This window comes from Electrophorus electricus, chromosome 17, assembly GCF_013358815.1.
Source record: "Electrophorus electricus isolate fEleEle1 chromosome 17, fEleEle1.pri, whole genome shotgun sequence".
Lineage (NCBI taxonomy): Eukaryota > Metazoa > Chordata > Actinopteri > Gymnotiformes > Gymnotidae > Electrophorus > Electrophorus electricus.
The window spans coordinates 3187941-3211459 of record NC_049551.1 but is presented as its reverse complement, the minus strand read 5'-3'; the positions used below and the strand labels follow the sequence as shown (position 1 = coordinate 3211459).

The following is a 23519-nucleotide window of genomic DNA, read 5'->3' as shown; positions in this document are numbered from 1 at the left end:
TGGGCCCTTGAGCAAGGCCCTTAACCCTCAATTACTCAAGTTGTACTCACTCATAATTGTAAGTTGCTTTGGATAAAAGCATCAGCTAAATGCTGTAAATGTAACTTTAAAAAGGTGGCAATAAGGATACTTATGTATTAGACATCATTAATGGAAGAAACCTTTATCCACAGTTTTCGAGGAATGACTTGCATGACCCTAAGAGGAGCAGCACCTACAAACCCTAATTTATCTGCAGTAACAAGAAAAGCAAAAGAATTACTGTTTAATAAAGTAATATAACACCACATGGGCAGGTTCCATGAGTAGTCATTGCCACTGACTTGCTGGCTCGAATCAGTTTGGTACTTGATCCATGCAAATTGATCCTACATCCATGGTACTCAACACGGGTGGTGAAAATGTAGTGTAAAAGAGGAATAAAGACAAAAACAGGCAAATTCCCCAACAAAAAAAATGTATTTATTTTACCCCTCCCCCTCAGTTGTCCATACAGAGTGGACAAAGAATATATGCTTAATATATACACACCAAGTTTATTCTTTGGTACCTAAAGAAAAAAAATCCACAAAAAAAACAAAACAAAACAAAAATAATGTTAAGGCAACTACAGAAACTCTAAAAGGTCTAAATGCGTCAAGTGCGACAGCCAAGCCGCCTCTCACTAGCGTTGGTTACACAGCAGGAATTGCATAACTCCACCAGCCAAGCAGGGGGTGCTGCTAAACGATCCCATCTGCACAGCTGACAATGGCACCACTACTTCAAAGAACAAAATACCAAAACCACCAACACTGCTAACCATAAATGAAAGCAAACAACTAGCCAACCAGTACGGCGCGAATGTCATGCTAATTAGTGGCTAGTAGCGTAGATTCATTTTTAGCAACTTTTGCACGTCTGGTGTAGCCGTTTCTTTTAAAGCAGTCTAGCACACCTCAGCCCCCAAGGTAGTTTCTCTCGAGGGCTGGGAGGTGCGCACGTTCCCACGGTTCCGCAGACTAGCACACAAGGCTACTGCAAAGGCAAGGGTCTAGCAGGGTCATCAGGTGAGCTAACGCGAAGGCTGGACCCAAGCATGATGCGCTGCAGCGTCTGAGTGGATGCGATCAAGTTTTACAGGAAAAACTTAAGGTCTTGATTCCAGCATTACAAAGCTCCGCACTCCGATTCCTCAAAATGGTTACTTCAGCAAGTGTTCAGATACTGGGCCTGTAGTCACGCTAAATGTCACAGCAAAATGCTACCTGGAATACTACCAAAAAGAATTGGCCTCTTGGGCGTTTAAACCATATTTGGTTCTGTTCCAAACCATGCATTCAAACCATAAGAGCAAGTTAACAATAAATAACTACTTTTAATTGTTTAAGAGGAAGGAGGGGTCAAGCTTCCAATTTGGGTTGGACTGATCAAAGAGTTTGAGTGTCCTGGTTACCACATCATTATTCCCAAACAGTGACGCATAGCAACAGAGTACAGAATGACACTCTGTACATGGGGCAATTATTTACTACAAACATTTGGGAGAGGTTGCCAAACCAAGGATTTAGGGAGAGTTCTCAGTGCACTACTGGTTCAACAGACATGCTTAGAGGAAAAGCTGGCTTCCTCTATATGCTTGTAAAATTCTGGTGTGCCTTTGTCGCATTTCATGAGCTGTTGATAAATGTTGGAAGCACTGGAAGGGGAGAAAAGTGACCAGAGCTGGGGTCCCAAAATCCATTACACAGATTAATGCCTGTAGCTGAAGAGCCTGACAGCAAAGCTGCCTTTTGTAGTGTAGTGCAAGATAAAACAATGGAAAAATAAGAAGCACAATGAATGAGAAGAGCAACACCTCTGAGGGGGCTTTGTGAAACTAATCTAAAAATTAAACCTCACAAGAGACCTCATGAGTGTTACATAAGGATTTGTCTGTGACATCCACATCTTAAACCCTTTACACAAGAGGACCAACACCTGAACATTTCTAACATCATTTAACGGCATCTTAAGGGGGGGAGGGGGGGGAACAAAAACAAACAAAAAACAAAACAAAAACCAGCAACCTCGTTTGGAACCAAACACTCTAAATGAATGGTATTAAGTGTATACAAATGTTTCAGTAAGGCTAATACTGCAATGGAAATATTCTGTCACCTTAAAAAAAAATTAAAAAAAATTAATATGTACATAATTACATCAAGAAACTTTCTTGGTTTAACTATTTACAAAAGAGATGACTATTTAGATGGCAATAATTCATCTACTCCAAAAAACAAAACAAAACTGAGGAAATAAACCTGCTCCCATGGCAAATGATCAGGTGTACGCAAGAATTGTCAACGCAGGCCGAGAAACTCCAGAAGCCACAAATCGCACACTCTAGCTAAGGAAGAATAGACATAAGGAAAACCTGCATTTTGCAAGCTCTCCCCTCCACCGGAAGAGTCCGGAAGGCTAGAAGGTAGCAAGGCAGCGATAGAGGGCACCTCTCATGTTTCTAAATGCGGATGGAAAAGGGTGCAGCAGGCACCCCGTAATGGAGGGCCTTAGTCGAAGATGGCATATTTGAAGAGGGCCATGATGGCAGCGCTGATGAGGCCAGAGATGGGCACAGTCACGAACCAGGCCATGAAGATGTTCCGGAAAAGACGCCAGTCCACGGCCTTGCGGGAACGCATCCAGCCCACAGCCACCACAGAGCCCACCTACGAGCAGACACAGGACCATCAGGATCAGAACCACATCAGACCAGAATTAGCATTAGCAGGGCCATTAGACCAACATCAGCATAAAAGGGCCATGAGACTAACATTAGACGGTCATCGGCAGGGCCATTCAAAACCGGGTGTTTTCATATGTAAAATCTGGTAGCATTTACCTTGTACCTTAAGACTGACTAACTTTGTATAATGTACATTTATGTAATGACTAAATATCAAACAGCTCAGTGCTGAACAGGATACATGTAAATGAAAAACAGTAACAACGGAGTTGCAAAAAATCTTTTAATAAAAAACCAGCAGTAAAGAGATTTAAAACAGTGATATTAGGATAGTAAATTCCACTAGCAGGGGATGGGGGTGTTACCCATTTCCAGAGTGCATCCTGTAGTTATCCTCCCAAAAGTAGATATCCACAATCAGCCCTGCCATTGTCTCATTTTGCATCGGCTTGTGTTTGCATAGTGTGGGCCATCACTCACCTTGCAGTGGGTAGTGGATACAGGAAGTCCTATGTTGGAGGCGACAACCACCGTGACAGCCGAGGCCAGTTCTATACTGAACCCACTGTAACAAAAATGGCAAAACTAAAGCTTGGCATGCACGTGAAGGGGCTACACAAAGGAAGAATTGGGGGGTGGGGGGGAAGACATTGGGGGGATGGGAGGGACCAGGCACAAACAAAAAGGGGAAATTGAAACAAACTCACCTGGAGGGAGTGATAGGAGTCAGGTCTTTGCCCATTGTCTGGATAACGCGACGGCCCCACACCCAGAGGCCAACGCAGATTCCCACTCCTCCATACAGCAGTAACCAGATGGGAGTTGGTGCGCTGGACTCCACAGAGCTGCTCTGATAGACCAGCCACAGCGCCACAAGTGGACCAATAGCGTTACTGCAGGAAAGAGAAGGAAGGCAAGCAAGTTAAAGTTACTGAAGCTTCCCACAAACACATCAAAGAACCTCAATGGTGGGTTCTAGTCAGCCATTCCAACATGTTGGTATTTAGTCATTTGCCCTCACAACCATGTTACCCTGGGCAACAACTCAATTCAAAGCACTCAGTTGTGTACAGGCTGAAGCATCTGCTGGTGGAGGACAACAAAAACTGCTCCAAGAGCTTCAACATGGTCACATTCACATAAAGGACCCAAACAAAGAAATGAACCCAGCATTTACTGAACATGTTCTTTAAACACAAGTCAGCACTGACAAAAGCAGCCCGAGCTCACCTGACGTCATTTCCTCCGTGAGCAAAAGACCCAAAGCAAGCGGTGAGGATCTGCAGGAACTGGAAGAGCATGGAGACCTCTGGCTTATCCGCGTCAGCCCGGTCCTCTTCCAGAGAGATCCTGCTGCTGCCTCCATCCTCCTCGGCCATCTCCAGGGTGACCTCTCCCTCTTCAAGCCCGTGAGGGGCACTGTGCTCTGCCACAGCGTTGCAGTAGCTGGTGTAGCTGTCCATGCGGATCCTCTTCCGCTCCTGCACACCTGCCTTGTCCTTGTCCCCGTCGTCAGCTGGCCGGAGCTCCGACTCCCGAGGCCTGATCTCACCATGGAGGCCGATGATGGCCATGGTGTATGAGGTGTAGCTGTTGTTGCGCCGGATTGGCCGGTCTCCACCCTCACCCATGCAGTCGCCCACCTTGGCCAGGTGGAGTTTGTGAAGCAGATCCTTGTAGAGGCCCGAGTCCTTGTGGACTGTGTGATACTGGCTATAGCCATTGCTGGGAACGTGTGTTGGGCCATTGTTGAACTGAACATGCACTGTTTTTGGAGCTGGTGGAGAGGGGATGAAAGTCAATTAAAAGAAAAAAGCGGTTTCAGTAAATCCCTATAATTAGAGAGAAGAAAGACAGCCTACTCCAAATTAAAGATTCAAGTAAAAATCCTTAATATGCATGCGCATGATCACAGGACTTAACACTACCATTGCTGAGTTCTGTCTCCTTGGGTTCGGCGTCTTCCGAGTCTCCGATGTCAAAGGTAACTCTGCGCTCCTCAGACATAGGCAAGCCCTGGCTGTGGTGCAAGGCCGGGGCGGGCATGGCTTCCTCAGGAACCGTTTTGAGAATGGGACAGTGGACCTCTGCCATGTCCTTCTTCTCCATTAGGGGGCTCTCTGAGGGACTGGAAGACTTGATCTCACCTAGAGAACAAGAGAAAGAGGAACTCAAACCACATCCACAATTCTTGTCAAAACATGCAGACATTTAAAGAAGATTATGCCCGTCTTATCAGCATGGATTTCCACAGAAGCTGTACATATTGCTAGTTTACAAAACAAGCATAAAAAGAGCCAATAAAGGTGTGCCAGAACCACACTGGAACACTATTCTGGAAAGATCTGGCACCAATCAGAGTTTAAAAAAGATATAATCTCTCTCAACCAGCCAAGAATACTACTGTACTTGTAAGAAACTGATCCAATTAGATGTTAAACAATTAATACGACATCGAATCCTCACGCTCATCCTCTGCTAAAATGATACTAATCCTACCAGTTTATGGAAACAGTGAACTAATTAGACTGGGAGGAAGCATTAGTATATTCATCCGTGTTCAGTCATGTCTTAGTCACGTCATGAAAAAACAGCAGTACATGAGTTAGTGCAAGAACATGCTTGCCCATACTTCAGGAATAGATTGTCTGAAAATGACAGTATGGTGGCATACCACATCAAAAAGCACTGTGGCATCACAATAAGAAAACTAAAGCAATTTCAAGACTCAAGCCGTTTGCTCTAACCAACACTAAGCTGTTATTTTAGCAGTGTTGGAGTGTCACTCCATACACAGCCACTCTGACCCTGTGATGACGTCCCTCCTAGAGTTTATTTACTCGTTTTGTTGTCTTAACCTACTTTCAAGGCTGATCAGACTGGCTGACATGACCTGAGTCCTACATTCCTGCTCCTCGTGACAAGTGCCATGTCGAACAGCTTGTGGTTCATATCAACCCTTTAGCCAATTTAGTATTTGGCTCAAGTATTGGTCAAGCCATTAATGCCAGACAGTAACATCTCAGTCAGTCACATGCATTTTAAATTCATCAGGTGAAGAACAATTATCAAAATCACTGAATTTTATTAATTACCTTGTCCTTAATACATCCTTGACAGACTGTGGACTAACTGGATGTGTTCATAGTCAATACAATTGCTAAGTACTTCAGCAACCATAGACATCTGAGCTTGCTTATTCTGAAGGTGCAGTTTCTTTCAGTTCAGAGTATTTGAGTAATTTTTCTGTTGGTAGGCTTTGTTCCAAAGATTAGATGAGACTCTGCAACTATACAATAGGCCAACCAACTGTCATGTTAGCATTTCTTTTGCAACAGAGGAGTTAAAAGCTCTAGGCGTTTCAGAGCCAATTTAACTGAAATGGGTCTGCCTCCATCAACATCCTGCTCATCAAATGAGCATATCTAGCTTCCCTTGAGGCCAAGTTGCTGTAGATTATATAACATTTTATTGCACCATTTATATCACTTAATGGAGCGTAAATTGGAGGACATCTGAGACATTTCATCTCCATCAACTTGATGGATAAAATATATGTAATATCATTTAAGGCCACATGGCAGCATTCTCAGCACTACCACTAGTTCCAAAGGTTGTCCAAACAACCCGGAATTTCCACTGAATGGTTAGGACATTTAAATAAACAGTTGATTTTAAGTATTACACCTTAACTTTATATATAAAGAAATTATTAAAAATGCTGGAAAACATTTGAGAGTCAGGGTGTTAAATTCCTGCTTTGCATCCTGTTTATAAAGGTCTGGTGCTAAAACATGTGCTCTAGCTAATCAGATCCATTCTATCCATTTATGTCTAGATTATTTATCTATTACACGGCCATAATACTTATGCTCTGATTTAGAAAATCGGGTAGCCGTATTTCTAAGCTTCTTTGATAGTATATAACGATCACAGAGCTGTGCGTCACAAAACTGCAACAAAATAAAAAGGATCATCGTCGTCATCATCAACAAAAAAAACAAAAAAGTAACTTACGTTCAATCTTCTTCTTGAGACAGGGGCAAACGGCGAACCAGACAATGAGGCCAGTGAGCAGGGCACATCCGATGGAGATCAGAAGGACGCCCCACCAGGGCAGCTATCGAAGCCCTAGCACTGCAGAGCCAGCGTCCGCAGGACAGGGACAGAGACATGGGGGAACGCACATGAACCAAGGGGAGAGAGAAATGCGGTGTTTAAGACAAGAGGCAGCATGCGCTACCCATGACACACCCTAAACGGTATTTGAGGAAGGGCAGGGATGGGTTGGGCCACCTTGTACTTTTAGTAGCAGTGGGGTCAGAATAGATAGGATCAGGATAGGTCAAGAAAAGTGAGAAAAGGTCACTGTGAGAAACATAACTTGTGGGGAAGCTGCAGGAACAAGAGCATTTGCAGTCATTACTTATAAATCTAACGATTATCCACACACACCACACACACACACACACACCCACACACACACACACACACACACACACACACACACACACACCACACACACCACACAAAATGGAGACAAATTCACATTGCCACAGGAACATCAGAGCCATAGCACAGTATGATCTGCAGCTATGTGGCAAATGTGCCAGCCAGGTAAGGAATGTGTGCTTGCGCAAAAAGCCCTGAATGGCAGGGGAATGTGAAGCACCCGCTAAAGCAGCACCAGGCTACACGGCTAACCACCTTCAAATGCGTCTCCCAAGGACAGGACACGACTGTTAAAAGGCTGTTTCACAGGCAGTTCTATAGTCTGCTGGACTCCTACTCTGGGTAAGCAGGACAGCAGACATGAAACGAACCCATTTTCTTTTTAAAAACTATACTGTAAGTGTTATGGCTTATGGAGAGATGTCTGGCAAAACGGCAAAAATAAATAAATAAAAAAGTGTGCGATGGGAATGCAACCAGAAGACAGGCATTAAAATATGCCTCAGAGGGACACCACAAACACCAAAATGTGTTGACAAAAACAAGTCATAAAGGGGAGGGGGAGGTGTCGAGTCAAAACCTTGTCTCGCCAGCCAGGCTCGAGAGATGGTCATGGGCCAAAGTACAGAACTGGGCAGAGGTGGTTGGATGGGTAGCACTGAGACAGAAAGGGCACAGTAGGATGTTGGCTCTACTCCTCCCTCCCACAATGACTCGGCCTCGGTCACGCGCTCCTGCTGCAGGACACTGCAGCACAAGGTAGCACACGGTTGCAACGTGCCCCACTTACGTAACACCCACTCCGCACCGCTCCACAGGAGGAGGAAGAGAGGTGGGCGAGACTGTTTCGCACTCTTTTTTTAAGTGGAGAAGAGGTGAGAGGCGACACACTTTCCTATCCCAAAGCATGACTCAGTACACAGTGTACGAGACTAAACAGGTGTGGCCTCCGGTTAAGACTGGAGAATGAGCAGCCCACCAAAAAAAAAACAAGGGGGTGGAGGGTGGACAGAGGGAACGTAGCTCATCTGTTAGGCCACTTCTGGTTTTGAAGGGGGATTTGTTCAGCGGGTGTGGAAAATGTAGGCGCTGCAGGTTCATTGTTTACTGTGGGTTTAGTAGGGAAGGCATGCTGTCTGGAGCTACCTCCCAACAGCCCCCAAACAAAGCAGTACAGCCAGACCACAGCCACTCTGTGGCAGGAGTGAACCGGAGCAGACTGCACCCAACCACCACATAAACCTAAGCTAACCCATAGCCTATATTACACAAGGAGTCACCGACACCCTCCCCCCACCGGCCCCATGGACAATGAAATGTCATTCCTTACAGAAACGACAGCTTAATTATGATTCAGTACAGCAGGGCGGTCATTTTGGTTAAGCACGACTACTTCATGGTAATGGCGCAAGTCATGGGTTTCTGAAATGGTGTCTGCACTGCTAGATTTAAAATTTCCTCTGTTCAGAACTGTGTGGATGTTTATAACTCAACAATGGCAAACAGCAGTTTGCAAACATTTCTAATCATGTTAGGTGTACCCTATGCACCAACAGGTAACGTGTCTTTGGCATCCTATATGAAGATAGAAAAACATCTACTACAAAGAAATCCAACTTATGTAAAAATTTATTAAGTCTCACCTAAGGCTAAAGGACACTAGAGATTATGGGAATTTACCTGAAACTATGGATATCAAAAACTGCGATATCAATATGTTCAAACGCCTCTACACAAGTGTTTCTTCCAAAGCAAGTGCACAACTTTAGTCAGTATAGAGCATGGCAATGGCACACCAACACCACTGCTGATGTCTTGATCTGGGCATGCCCAAAGCATTTAGAACAAGATTCATTCAAGGCACAGAAAAATAATTGTTGAGTGACACTTCTAACGATTCCATTTTGCCATATAACTTTGTAGACCATTACATATTACGCTTTCAATTTATGTGGCAAACGGGCAGTGGTAGCTCAGTGGTTAAGGGACTTGACTTGTAATTGGAAGGTTGCTGGTTCAAACCCCACCACTGCCAGGCCCCTCAGCAAGACCCTTAACCCTCAAATCGTACTCAGTCATAACTAACTCACCTTATAATTAAAGTGTCATAAAGGGAATCTTTTTGACTGTAACTGAATCTTGACTTTGGCACACAGCTAATTACAGTAGCTCAAAGCTCCTTGCCCGAGTTCTCACTTCACAGTGTAGTGTGCGAACGTCTGTCTGGTCTCTTCCACAGGGGTGTGTTAAAGTAAAATCAGGACAGGCATACCGCGAAGAGGAAACATCGTCTCTTTACAAGTCTAGCAGATTTTACAGACCCATTTTAACTACACGACTATTTTAAACTCATGACTACTTGGGACAACTTTCCTCGTAAGCGGTTACATTCACAATCTCAAGCTTCGCGTTAGACGTTAGATTCTAAAATATTCGTCTCCACTCCCAGGCCTGGAGGGCTACAGCATGTCTCAAATATACATGGCTCAGAGCTAATCAGCCAAATCGCCACACTATTCAAACTGTAAAGTAAAATGTTTTCTTAGTCCTGTGTAGCTATGGCATGACAATTCAGCATTTTCCCTGCTGTTGTCACAGCTTTAAAAGAAACTACTTCAGGTCTTGCTGGCTGACTGATGAAATGAACCAGGTATTTTTTAGAATGGAAACACTAAACCAGGGGTGGACCAAACCACCACCTGAAGATCAGTTACACTGCTGACTTCAAATCAAAGTCTCAATATAACCAAGAAACTAGTTACTAAGACACTGCTGTAGCCATTCAGGTCCTCAAGAAGAGAGCAGCTGCTCATAAGTGAGTTTTCCCTACGGGACAAGTGTGGAAGAGGAGGTGGGGGAGGAACAGCCCTCAGTACCTCCACTCTTCCCGAAATGAGTCGCCGAGTGAGGCCCAACTTTAGAACCAATCCCCCCCCATGTTAAAGAAATATTCCACTGCCAATTCCCAAAAACTGCTTTTTAAATAAATGTTCAGGATAATTTGAAATGGCTTTAGAGAGTCATGTTTGGTTTTAGAATTAGACAGCACAAAAATACACCTTCACACTCCCACTGGGCACCGTTTCAGTAATGGTCACTTACAACTGCAAGCACAAAAACAGTTTAGCACTATCAGTTTTTTGTCTTTGTGGGGTTTTTTTTTCCCTTGGGGGGGCACATTAACCAGTACAACTGGCATGATAGCTAGTAGCCTAGTTCCAACTGGTAGTCCTGATGCTCTGTTGTTCAACCCCTTCCATAAGCAAAACAATTTAATCTCCAGAAATGTTTCCATATAAATTGTGTTTGTGAACTGGATTACTGCTGGAGATCATCAAATCAAGCGCAGAGCAGTCAAGTAATTCCAAATAAACCAAGACATTTTAGCATTCTGCTCTTGGTATGGTGTCAATATAAAATGGAATTAACTTGAAATGTCGCAATCTTGAGATCCTGCCACACAAGTCTATGAGAGGTAATTTGTGTGTCATCTGTAAATCTAAAATCAAGCACTTGACAAAACACTGCAAAACAATCATTGCTGACAAAGTTTAGATTTATATTGGGATTCTGGCTTCTGGGGGGGGGGGGGGGGGGGGTGAGGGTGAGACTACATTGGTTATGCCTGTGATCCATCAGAGACTGAAGTAAGATACAAATCACATGTGGAAGTGTCAGCTCATTATCAGCTGATTAGTGTGAGTAACATAAGTATGGTTTGAAAGCTGAAAGGAGATCGGAATGTGTGAATGGGGTAGAAGAGACATGCTTACTCTTTGGAATTGATTTGTAAACCTAGCAGTAATTACTATAATCATCTCATGCCTTAAATTTGACTATCTGGGTGAATCAACGCAAATAAAATGCCCCAACGAACGTTTTCATGGACAATCTCTCTGGGTTTTTACTGACCATTGGTAACTTTGGCCAAGTTTTGCTTTTTAAGAAAGCCATGTGTAACCCCTTCCCCGGTCTTAGTCCACAGGTACAGACATACTTTTGCTACTTTTGTTAAAGACAAATACATTTCCTCTGAGGCCCTGTGTAGATTAAGTCTGCATCTGATGCCTCTGCAACTGGGAGAGTGGGTGAGCTTTGTGTTGGGTCCTGCTACGTGCATGTGCGTATGAAGCACCCTTCCATGCCTACTGAGAGTGCGTACATGTACGCGCTCCTATGTGCGTATCTGGTCATACTCTGGCCTGTAGCCTTCATATGGCCCAGGCCAGCTGACTTCTTGAATTGCTGATCCCTGTAGGTAGAAGAAAACAAAAAAGGAGCAAAGAAAGTGCTCATTTAATGGGGTTCCAAAATGGGAAGGAAAAAAAAAAAAGAATGCACAGCCAACAGCACTCAAAGACGGAGCATAACACAGCCACTACTGGACTGAAGAATGAAGATTCTGTCTGATGGAGGACAACTCTAGTCCTGTGTTTTTTTTTCCCTTTCCTGTGTGTTCAAGAAGGACAGGAAGGCTGATAGAGGTGAAGACGACAAATAGCACAAAAAGTCCATCTCATCATCTCTTCACTGAGCTTCCTCAAAGCCCATTGTTAGACACTGTACTGTTAAATCAGCCTGGCCTCACAACCTGGCCTGAGGTGGGTATTGGGTTAAACCAAAGGGGTTATTTACAAAACAGCGGCTGCTTGGGTGTGCAAGGTGAACCTACAGAGGAGCGATACTCACTCGGTGCTCCTGTAAACATGATGGAAAAAAGGTTGATTCCCATAGTAACAGCATAGAAGACGGGCAAAGCCCTCAGTCCATTGGGTACCGGATCCTTCTGCAGAAACAGAAGAGAAAATTCAGAAACCCAACACTTTCGATTGCAATAACAAAGCATGGCCACCATCATAACAGATTATTCCAACGTGCCTTTTAAAACACTGGGTGTAATCTTATCATTACAATCAAGACTAACAAAGAAATGAGAGCCCTCCAATCCGGAGTGAAAAGGAACTGCTTTTTTTCAGATAGATTAACCACAACATGACAGAGAGATAATTATGGGACTCTCTCCTGTGCTTACCTTCTGCAAGATAAATATACGGACAAAATAGAAGAGAATGGCAGACATGAGACCAGAAAGGAGAGGAGACAGGAACCAAGAGACAACTGGGGAGGAAGGACAACAAAATATAAGGCCCAGTACAGCAAAACAGTACCAACACTCAAAACTACCAATTTAACTTCAAGAGTGACTAGAGGAATAGTCCAGCTACACTTCCAAAAGACAGGCAATATGTACAAAAAGTATGTATTCTTTCAATATTCCATTAATCCAACTGAAATGAAACTCTCCTTTATTCACTCACCAATTCGTAGAAGCTCTAACCATCTGACTCCCTGTTGACCTTTTGCCACCAGTGAATAGCCAATGGTGGCTCCTACAATGCAGTGAGTACCAGAAATGGGCAGTTTCAGGAAAGAAGCTAGCAACTGCCACACAGCAGAGCCTGAATGAGGGAAACAAAAACATGACATTATGACTGTCAAGATACAGTCCTGTCCGTAAATGCTAGCAACAATAACGTTAGCAGCCATCGTTAGCCACATCAACATTTTTAGGTGGATTACATGAACAAAACATGTGTCTGGGTAAATGGGAAAGGATTTATAAAACAATATCTTCAAACAGCCACTCACCAACCATGGCGCTGACAGAGCCAGCCATGAGAAGGTACTCCGTCCCATTGTACATGTTCACGTCGATGATACCTTTGCGGATGGTTTCGCTGACCTTGGCCCCCAGCATCACAGAGCCCAGAGTCTCAAACACAGTTGCAAGGACGCAGGCTACTTTCAGGGTGACCACGCCAGACCCAACCGCAGTGCCAAACGAGTTGGCGACATCATTGGCACCCACGGAAAAGGCCAGGATGAAGGCTATAACAAAGCCGAGCACCAGGAGCCACAGGTATTCGGTCATTGGCCCCTGGGTGGCCAGCCCAAGGGTGCTCATCAGTGTTACTGTGGCCAAAGTTGTTGACACCATTGTGTGTGTTTTCCCTTTCAAGTTTTATTCGCAATCCTACAACTTTCAAATTTAGCTAAGCCCTTAATTCAAGCACCACTCTAGAATTATTTAAATAGCTGAGGTACTAGTGTTTCTAAAACTTTTTTTAAACCCCAAACCAACCTACCTTCACCCTCTGCTAAAACAGCAATTTAAAGCAGTCCAGACACCAGCAAAAGACTGCACTGCCGTATTTAAACTGATGTGTAATGCTGAGGGGGAGGGTGGAATGAGGGGGGGCTATTGCTATCCTCTGAATAGACTATTCCTGCTACAATGTGTCTTAGTTTGGGCGATTAGGCAGACAGAACAGACATCCATTGTGCAACAGACAGGATGGATGAATGGAATCTCATTCCTGAAAAGGAGAGGGAAAAAAAAGGGAAGGTTCCCGATGTTAGATAACAGTTAATCAACCCTGAACAAGTCAAAATGAGCTTGATGTCACGCTTGTAATTTAAAAACCTGCTACTTTTTTGGACAGAGGGAGCGTCATTCATCTCTTTTGCAAACCAGGAAGAGAGAGGAAGCCTGAGAAACAATTGTAAATATGCCCATCAAAGCTAAGAATTCAAATATATTAAAAAGTGTTATCCTACACCTTTCTCTCATACACTGGACAAAAGGCATATACGCACAGTTAAACCCACTGTTACATCATAAGTAGAAATTCTATATTTCACTTCTCAACTTTAGATCATTTGCCTTCAACTAGTCAGATACCGGAACAAACTTTACTGTGAATGATTTCTACAATACCAGCCATGTCAAAGAAAGTAAGCACTAGAACCTGTTAGGCAAATTATTATTCCTTTTTTTTTTTGCACCTCTATGTCTCTCAAGAACTTCCTAAAGGCATTATGAACAACATTTTTCTCCTCCACCGATGGTCAATTGCTCCAACACCATTGTGAAGATCAAGTGCTAACTTGGCACCCCTCCCCCTGTGAACTGAGAAGGGACCAAGTGTCATCTCGATTCTATTTTCAAGCAGAAACTGTCCAAACAATCTACACCCTTCATATTTTTATTATATTCATATATACATATACAAAATTCCCCACTGAAAGACAGCAGTGTCACCTGGGAGCTGCCTCATGTCTCTGTAGAAAATGAAAGCCTTGTTACCAGCACCCTTTCACCATGCAACATTCCACACCTACTGCTGTTATAGACACAGCATTTTTTCAATGCCACCTTCAAAACATCTTTAAAAAAATCATTTTACTAACTTAGTACATTTAACAATCCTGACATTAATGCGCTAACAAACACAGAAACAAGACAAATTAATAACTACCACAAGGCAACGCACAAAAAGACTGAGGGGCAGAGGACAGACAGTGGTTACTGTGTAATGATTACTGGAGGTTTAAAAATGTTTTTCATGCTTACACTTCGTCTGGCTCTCTCTCGCTGTGTGGTAGCACTCATTACCTTACCCAAACCACAGGTGATATAACTACTAAGTAATAACCAGCCCGTTTCCCTACTGGAAGCCCCTTTCCCGACGAAAAGGTAACACTAACTCGCGCGAATCTTTGTAACTGCGTGTCCACCTTGTGTCCGATCTGTCCTTTAGACATTTCTGTAATGCACGACTATGTCGCAGTTTTACAAATTCGGCTGTAAAACCAGAACTAGGCCTTCTGAAAACCGAATCAGAATCTATTTGAGGCATAAAAAGTTTATGATGGATCGCACCACGAGTATTATTAAATAGGTATAATACAAAACTTTTACCAGTAATCACTTTAGAAACGTCTATGCACTCGGGCATAGAAAGTATGCACAATATTTAAAAGGACACTCAAGTCTAAACATCACTCGGATTTATGGAACAGCACGATGCAGCCCGTAGTCTTCACACCTGCAGTTTGTGTGCGCGTGTTTGACTACCCCCGTGGAAGCCCGCTTAACAACCCGATAAACAACCTCCATCACAACCAGTTTATCGTTCAACTACAAGCCAGAGAAACCGGATGCATCAAGTTGCCGAGTTTGCTGTAGACACGGTGAGTTCAGGGAACTAACCTAGGGATAACTAATCTAACTCAGTTAGTCGTAATGAAAGACAGAGAGAAATGCAGCGTCACAGGAGCTCGATAGAACAAGACGAACCCTCTGGAACTTAGCCGTCGATAACGTAGGTGGCTAGGTTAGCTAGCCAGCAAGCCCGGTTTCTTTGCTCCCAAAACACAACAGCGACTTCTGAGGCTAGTTAAAACGATAACTAAGTCAGTGGCTATTGCGTACCAGCGTAGCTGGCTGGCTCGGTTAGCTGCGTAACGTTGTTAACGTTACGTGTAACGCCAGCTAGCTTATTTTAGCTCAGACCTGCCGGCTATTACTCACAACACGTGCAGTCAATGACATTTATTCGTTGGCGATCGCTAAGATAATCCAACAACGTCGAGGATTTAGACACAAGAATGCACTGAAACACTTGTCGACGAAATTTAGAAAACGTACATTAACGTCGCCAAAAAATGAATCAGACATCCGACACTTTTGATTCCTACAGGACAGTAAAAACGGTTAGCTAGCTAGGTTAGCCATCTCGCGCCAACACAGCCCAATCGTAACGTTTCATTTCTTTAGCTAGCCAAGTAAGTTATTTGAGGCAAGCATTAGAACAAAAACAACTCGGTAACAAATATGTACATTTTTACTTACCACGTTAACAAAGAGCGAAACAACTGGTTGGTTCTTCGTATTTCCACACAGCCGGAGCCCGCCTAACGTTAGCCTTCACTTCCCGAAGCCGCTCAAATGCGTGGCGCGCGGGACTGACATTAAATTAAATTTAGTTTTTTCCAAACCGCTATATTCGGTCTGATTAGGTATACGCGAAATAAGAAACAAATAAAATGTTCAAAGCTCGGTCGAACTGAAAACTACAGTAAACGGAAAAAAACACCGTCTTATTTTTTTTTTTTTTTTTTTTGAACGAGGATCTCACTAGCTTCTCCTCATAAGCTTTCTCGCGCTTCCCTAAGGCGGATGTCTTTTTTCTCTCTCTCGCTCTCTTCACGCCGACGTCACAAACCCCGCCCACTGCTCTAAAAAGAAGGAACGTTTGCGCTGCATCGTACTGGTCTCAACTGGTTAAGATACGCCCTGAATGTACTTTACCAATATATACAGCTATAGATATGTCTTTGTGTAAATAAATAATATACATAAATATCTGAGACTGCTCGAATTCGATTCCCTCAAGAATATCAAATCATTATGTAATTTATGCCGTCACAAGTTTTCGTAATCACAGTTACATAACTTTACTGAAGATTATTAAGGACACAATTTCTTCATCGACATTAGTGTCACTGAGAAGTACTGTTGAAGCAAACGGAGACAGAGGAAGGTCAACCCCTCCGTTTGTACATCGATGTCTTTCCTCCCAAAGTGGCCTGCTATGCAGGTGCACTGTACTCTTCCCATCTGCGGAAGTACCATTGTCCCATTCCTAATTACAGTGAACGACACGCTTAGCTAATACACTCGTCCCCGAGTTCAAAGAATGGACAAACAGTATGTCTAAATGCAAATTCTGCCTATTACTTCCCGTTACAGAGACAGGACCGAGAAACCCAGGGGACGGGCAACTCTTAAAAAACAAACAAACAAACAAAAAACCCTGCTCCTGAGAGGGAAAATATCTTTCCAACAAAGATGACATTTTCTATATTTTCTATGCGAACGGACTATCCAAGTGTAATTTTTTTTACAGTTGATTGCGAATTGCATTGAGTACAATAACGTTTTCTGTTGCTGTAATATTTTATCTGTACGTGTGTACATTACTTTTGTGATCTGTGATAAACTGCACTCAGTGTGCCAGAACAAGCTCCTGTACGCGCCAAGTACACTGAAATAAAAGACTGTGCACCCATGAGAAACAGAGTACTAGGAATTCACTAACAATTTAAAAGGGCAACGAATCAATGCATGACCGATCAGAGGAACGAACCAACGAAATGGCAAATGAATTAATTCTTAATTTTAACTCCACACAGGCGCTTTCTAAACGAGGTATAAACATTAAATATGGGTTACATCACATCGCCCTCTCCTGGACACATGTTGCTTGATTTCATATAGCATTTCTAATCTGAGATGTTCATCTGTCGCGTAGTTCCAGAAGAGTAATGGGATTTGATATTCACACGCAGTATCCTAATTCTCACTGTTACTGAACAATTTTGCCTAAACCTCCCAAACGTTGGTTTGTAGTGGCTGTAACTATGAGTGAATACACATGACACCGGGGGTAGTGTAACTCGTTTTAACCAGGCGCACGTCACTTTTTAACCTTTCCATGCCGTACAGTTCGTTTATGAGTGGCTGGAAGAAGATGACACATGACACTAATCTGAAGTCAGTTTCGCAGTATTTATTTTGTATCCATTAATGCAAATCATATAACCGTGAAACGTGCTGGCGTTAGATTAAATGGATCAACTTGACATGATGGTGTTTTCTAGCAAAGCCTGGCAGCGTCTGGCACTACAGGCGACCTGTTAAAACGATGCAAGAGAGATCTGACCAATAAGATTCTTTCAAATAATATTTGGGCGGGACTCACTGCGCGCAGACGTTACGCTGCCGTGAGACCATGGCTGGAGTTTTAAAGTACGGTGAATTGGTGAGAAGACTAGTTAAATAAATGATAAGTGTTTTCGGACATCTGATTTGGTAGATATCTGAGGTGGTTGTGTTTACGTCTGTCGATCATTTCCATCCCCAAATAACTCACTTCCTCTTCATTTTGCAGCACGCCTGCTCTGGTCCTGCTGTTATGTCGGCTAATGCTAACCTAGCTAGCTAATGTCAAGCTATGCACTTGCCATATCAGGAGTATTTTTGTAAATTATTTCCGCTTGATGGGAATGTAAGAAACGGCTTGCGATTTAAAAAAAAAATCTGACTTCTCTCGTTACGCAGGACAAAATATAGGGTTTAGACGTTTGCTAGGAATTTATCTCGTACATGTGCTTTCACGGCGTGACATTGCATGCCTTTGGTTAGCACGTTAGTGGCCTGCTGTTGACTCACGTTACACGGCGATCAGGAAGCTCACAGCAAGGGAGATCGCACCTTAAATGCTGAAATACAACATCTGATAGCTGCTGCCTGCAGAGAAGGGCCACTTTCAGATCATAGCTAGCGTTGGCGTTGCTCAGCACACGTGGACTAACATGTTCCAGTCCGTTCATCCGTTCCTGAGTGCCCGCACCATTCGTCTGCGGTGCTCGACTGCTTTCAGTGAGTGCAAAGCACCCAGTAAATCAGGCACCGTGGCCTGGCTGGGTCGGCGCGTGGGACTGGTACTCACGTGGCTTCAAAAAACAGGGGAAGGCACGCGTGAACTTGGTTGTGTTAAAAAGAAGAAGAAGGAAGGGCTGATGTCCATCTTGGTCAACCACTGTAGTTTTGTCACAGGACAGAGATTACGACGAGCGTTTCAGATTGCCGAACTGTACTCAAACCTGTACTCCGAGAGGACTAGGTGGACGTTGGTTGGCAGTATATGGCGCAGGCTGCAGAGCAAGCATGCTCCTGCAGGAAAACTGGCAGCTGCACTGGCTGGAGTCTTCATGTGGGAAGACGAGAAGATAAGAGATGACGAAATGGGAAGGTCGGTACCCCAGTGTTTTTTTGCGGGGGGGGTTTGAGTGAAGCTCAATACTAGAATTCTGCTGTTACGCATGTACATGTGTGTTTGGCTCCTGTGCAGGTGTGTAAAGGAGCTGCAGGCACTGGATGCCGCGCGACCGCTGGCTGCTACCGCTGCACGAGGGAGTAGGCAGACAGATGCTGGCTGGGAGGTCGTCATGGAGGAGAAATCATTCAGAGTTTGGAGGAGACCCATTGAAGGAAGCCACCTCTTTGAGTACAGAGGTGAGTCTGTGGACTGTGCATGTCTGACCCTGAGCCATGAACAAGGTTGTGACACTGTACTCCTCAAGGCCTGTAGTACTGCATCAGTACCGACTGATATGTGCTCTTTTGTGTCCTTTAAAACACTGTATTGTACTCCTGCATAACTTTACCATAATGTACTATACTCCTCCATCACTTTACAGCTGTGTACGATGCTCATACATAGCATCACCCTGGGATACCATACTCTTGCTTAACTCTGAGCTTTCTGGGCCTGTACATTTATCGTTTTCTTTCTTTTCCAGTATTTGGTTCATACACTGACATTACCCCCAGACAGTTCTTCAATGTCCAGGTACTGAAAAATTGTATTTTTTGACAAATTTAGTCAGTTTTGGTTTAAGCATGTGCCTTGATCAGTTTCTGCGCCATTTACCCATCACCAGCACTATATTTTTTTATTGGTTGTAGTATCCGTATGCCTGACACTTATGTACTCCTCTCTGCTTTAGCTGGACACCGAGTACAGGAAGAAGTGGGACGCTCTGGTCATCAAACTGGAGGTGGTGGACAGGGACCAAAGCACGGGCTCCGAGATCATCCACTGGGCCACACATTTCCCTGTAAGCAGTGAATCCCAGGCTCCCTGTCCCTAGCAGGAAACAAGTCGGCTTGATTCGATATTTGCTACAAATTTCTTGTATATGAATCTTTTGGGTCTTTTCCTGGGGGACCACAAATGGCTCCAATGATGTCATAATTTAATTTTCAATTGTGTAATCTAGATTGGATTACTTGTTCACACAAAAGTAAATCCCGTATTTCTTACAAGGTTCATTCTCTTGCGTATCGTCATGGTGTGGTTGGATCTCGGGCCTTGGAGTGCTCAGAATAAGAATTTCAGTGGTCTGTTCTTGTTGCTCTCATGCACAGTATCCCATGTACTCCAGAGACTACGTGTATGTGCGCCGCTATGATGTGGACCCAATGAACAAATTGATGATCCTCGTGTCCAGGTGAGTGCTGGCCGCCTCTCCCGCCTCTACTCAGCATTTTTAAAAACTGCGTTTGTAAGCTTTGGTCTGTAATGGCTGTCTGTGGTAGAGCGGTGGAACACCCCAGCGTGCCCGAGACAAAGGAGTTTGTTCGTGTTCACTCATATCGCTCCAGAATGGTCATCCGTCCCCACAAGTCCTTTGATGAGGTGAGCACAGAAGGGTTCTTCTCTAGCTGTGTCCTGCATTGTAACTGCATTGTACTTCTAGAATAAATGTATATATTGAGTCAGGCCATTTTGAAGTTCATATATTCTTTTTAAGTACATACAAGTGTGTGTGTGTGTGTGTGTGTTGGCGTTAATGCAATTTAATTTATTGATATATGTAATATTTAAATTGTAAATGAGTGTGTATGTTGAATTTGTTTGTTTATTTCTTTGCTAAATGGTTAAAGCCTAAAAGCCTATTAGGTTTCGTGCATAAGTTGACCATCTTCCCGCTTATCACAGATCACTCTCTGACTGCTGGGCTGCTCTTAGCAAGATATTTTTGGGTGGTGGACCAGTCTTGACTCGGCAGCAACAATGGCATGTGTAAATCCACAGCTGTGCCTGATAACACTGTGCCAACTCAGCACTGCTGCCATACCACTACCATATCAGTGTCCCTGCTATGTTGAGAGTGGGCTCACCACCAAAATGGTCAATCAGCTGTGTCCTTCTTTGGGAACTGACCAATCAGCAGTGTTCTGTGGTCAAAGACTGACCATCAGCAGTGGCTTAGCTTCTTGAGAGCAGATCCTGGGTCAGTTTTTGCCAGGCTTGCTGAACCATGTTACATGGACAGCCGATGCTGTTTGTAGATCAGCACTCTTTTACAAGTAAATCTATAGACTCAGATCCTGTCATCGTGTTCCAACAGAATGGGTTTGACTACTTGCTGACCTATAGTGATGACCCCCAGACAGTCTTCCCCCGCTACTGCCTGAGCTGGATGGTGTCCAGTGGTGAGTTCTCACCCGTCTCCTGCTACACATTAGGTGCTCCTATAGCTCACCTCACAGAGCAGATAGAGCAGGGTGCTAATAACATCAAGGTAATGGGTTCAGTTCTGAGGGAGTGCACATCCTATCATACTGATAAATATGTATGTTCCTCTGGATAAGAGTGTCTTTGCAGCTCCAAGTAAACCTCTGATCTGATTACAGCAGTACTGGGTGGGTTGTGTTGCTTTCTATTTTGTGTTTTCAAAACTGAAAATTGACTACAGGGTGTGAAAACAGTCAGGATTCAGTATAAGCAAAACAAATTTATAAAAAAAACAATATTGAGCAGTGCTGCAGTTAACACTTCCATACAAATGCAGTTATGTTCATGTGCAGCTTGTTGGTTTACGGTTGTGAAGTTGTCCCACTCAGCAGAAACAGCTGAACTGTGATCTGTGTTTATCTTTGGGGTGGGGTGCCACACTTTATTTTTCCCCTGCGTAGGTGGTTGCACTCGAGTGACGATTCCTCCAGGATTTCATTGCTTTAACTGTGTCTTGTGATTTCATCTCCTGTTCACCTGGGCGTGTGGATTAGCCCGAACGCTCTCACATGATCTCTTACTCTCTCAGGCATGCCCAATTTCCTGGAGAAGCTCCACACCGCTGCCCTCAGAGCTAAGAACATGGAGGTCCACATTCACGACTATGTCGGTGTTCCAAAGCTGGCACAGCAGGTTCCCCCTGAGCGGCTAGAGGACGACGTGCATGCTGCGGGCTCCACCCGCATCTACGCTTGAGCCTGGCGTTGTGCGGGCTCCACCCGCACCTACGCTTGAGCCTGGCGTTGTGCGGGCTCCACCCGCACCTACGCTTGAGCCTGGCGTTGTGCGGGCTCCACCCGCACCTACGCTTGAGCCTGGCGTTGTGCGGGCTCCACCCGCACCTACGCTTGAGCCTGGCGTTGTGCGGGCTCCACCCGCATCTACGCTTGAGCCTGGTGTTTTGCAGGCTCTGCCCACATCTACGCTTGAGCCTGGTGTTTTGCAGGCTCTGCCCACATCTACACTTGTGTCTGAACTTCTGGTCCGTTGTACGTGTGGGTGCTAATGCACAAAGACAGAGTGCTTTAATGGGATCCAGGTGGTCAGCACCACAGGGCAGACAGAACAGAACCACCAGCTGCAGCCAGCGGAGCTTCCTTGCCCGCGCAGCAGTTCCTAACATGCACAGTAGAACCTTTTTGCCTCTCTCTCTTGGCCGTGACGTCTTTCTCTGTGGCTTGACCTCAGCACGTCCAGGATAACTCGGTGAAGCTCACGGAGAGCTTGGGGCTGAAGCTGACCGTGATGAAGCAGTGATGTGCTGAAGCAGTAAGTCAGTCGGTCGGTCGACTGCACTTGTCCACGTCTGCAGGCCTATGGGAGAACGAGCTTCTATGCTCACTTCTCTCCTTCATCCTCCTCTGCCTTTAGCAGAACATGACATGCACAGAACCGCAAATGCAGCACTGCTCACTCCTGTGCATATCTGCATCTGTGTGTGTCTGTAGTTTTTTTTTTGTTTTTTTTCCCCCCCCCCCAAACTTCAGTTTTTTAAGCCCTTCAGCTTTCATGAGTGAACCAGCATCTCCTGAACGGAGGAGTATGTGTCTTCCAGTGCTGACATCCTCTCTCTGTGGCACTGTGGTAAGGCACTGGAGCAGGCTGCTAGCCCACTCTGCTTACGTTCTGCTAAGACGCAGTCGCCTGCAGTCATCGTGCTCCTAGCTTGGTGTCCAGCAACATGCTTGCTTAACCAGAATGCAATTCCATGTTTATAATTGACTTCAACCCAGAGCCAGGGGTTTCTACCTTAGGCTGTTCCAGCTTAGGTTTGACGTAGCCATCGTTTAAGTATAAGGGCTGGAGAAATGCGTGCTAGTTGCGTGTTTAGTTTAGTTTCCCTTTATCAACTTAGCCTCCCTGTTTGTACAGCCTCCGCCCTCCTGTGCAGGGTGAGGGTGTAGGAGCAGATGGACACTGACATGCAAAGAGCTGTGCACGTGGAGTGGAGAATACGGAGGGATGGGCACGTGCAGGCTGATAATTAGGCAGAGGATTTCTGACCAATTCCACAAAGGGTATAACCGTGTGTGTGTGTGTCCATGATGTAAAGCCTCAAAGTCCAAATATTAACAGCTCACAATGTCTCGGATAAAACCTAATTCAGAAGCATACTGCCGCTGAGACATGTGTATGCTGAAGGACATTTCACTGCAAGTGGGGAGGTGAATATAGATTGTTGGTTAAGAAAATTATGATGAAATAATAGTAAATTAACATTTCCATACAATGTTGCATTTCAGGTTTTATGTTTTTCTTATCAGTCTTTTTGTTGTTGCTTAATTAAATTTGGGCAGTTTGAAGAATTGATCATTCGACTTTCAGATTCAATGTTTTTGTAACTTGGCAAGCAACTTGAATTATACGAA

The 23519-nt window shown here is 44.4% G+C and overlaps 2 protein-coding genes across 2 annotated transcripts; one reads left to right on the top strand and one right to left on the bottom strand.

Annotated features, from left to right (window-relative positions):
• Positions 1-440: 440 nt before the first annotated feature.
• On the bottom strand, positions 441-16195 carry slc20a1b (solute carrier family 20 member 1b). The gene is given in 11 exon segments (XM_027006432.2): positions 441-2690; positions 3188-3272; positions 3415-3600; positions 3938-4484; positions 4636-4854; positions 6725-6844; positions 11849-11945; positions 12192-12277; positions 12478-12618; positions 12809-13536; positions 15855-16195. Coding segments are annotated over 10 exon segments (1989 nt in total). The 5' UTR covers positions 13158-13536; positions 15855-16195; the 3' UTR covers positions 441-2531.
• A 1579-nt stretch (positions 16196-17774) lies between these two features.
• Positions 17775-21882, top strand: stard7 (StAR-related lipid transfer (START) domain containing 7). Its single transcript, XM_027006494.2, has 8 exons — positions 17775-18819; positions 18919-19082; positions 19370-19419; positions 19577-19687; positions 19998-20080; positions 20169-20268; positions 20984-21068; positions 21680-21882. Exons 1-8 carry the CDS (start codon positions 18380-18382, stop codon positions 21844-21846), a joined length of 1200 nt encoding a protein of 399 aa, XP_026862295.2. The 5' UTR covers positions 17775-18379; the 3' UTR covers positions 21847-21882.
• Positions 21883-23519: the final 1637 nt, after the last annotated feature.

Coding starts and splice junctions, on each gene's coding strand:
- stard7 (XM_027006494.2), top strand. CDS start 18,380: ATGTTCCAGTCCGTTCATCCGTTCCTGAGTGCCCGCACCATTCGTCTG. Junction 19,420..19,576: donor GACAGTTCTTCAATGTCCAG/GTACTGAAAAAT, acceptor TCTCTGCTTTAG/CTGGACACCGAGTACAGGAA. Junction 19,688..19,997: donor ACTGGGCCACACATTTCCCT/GTAAGCAGTGAA, acceptor TCTCATGCACAG/TATCCCATGTACTCCAGAGA.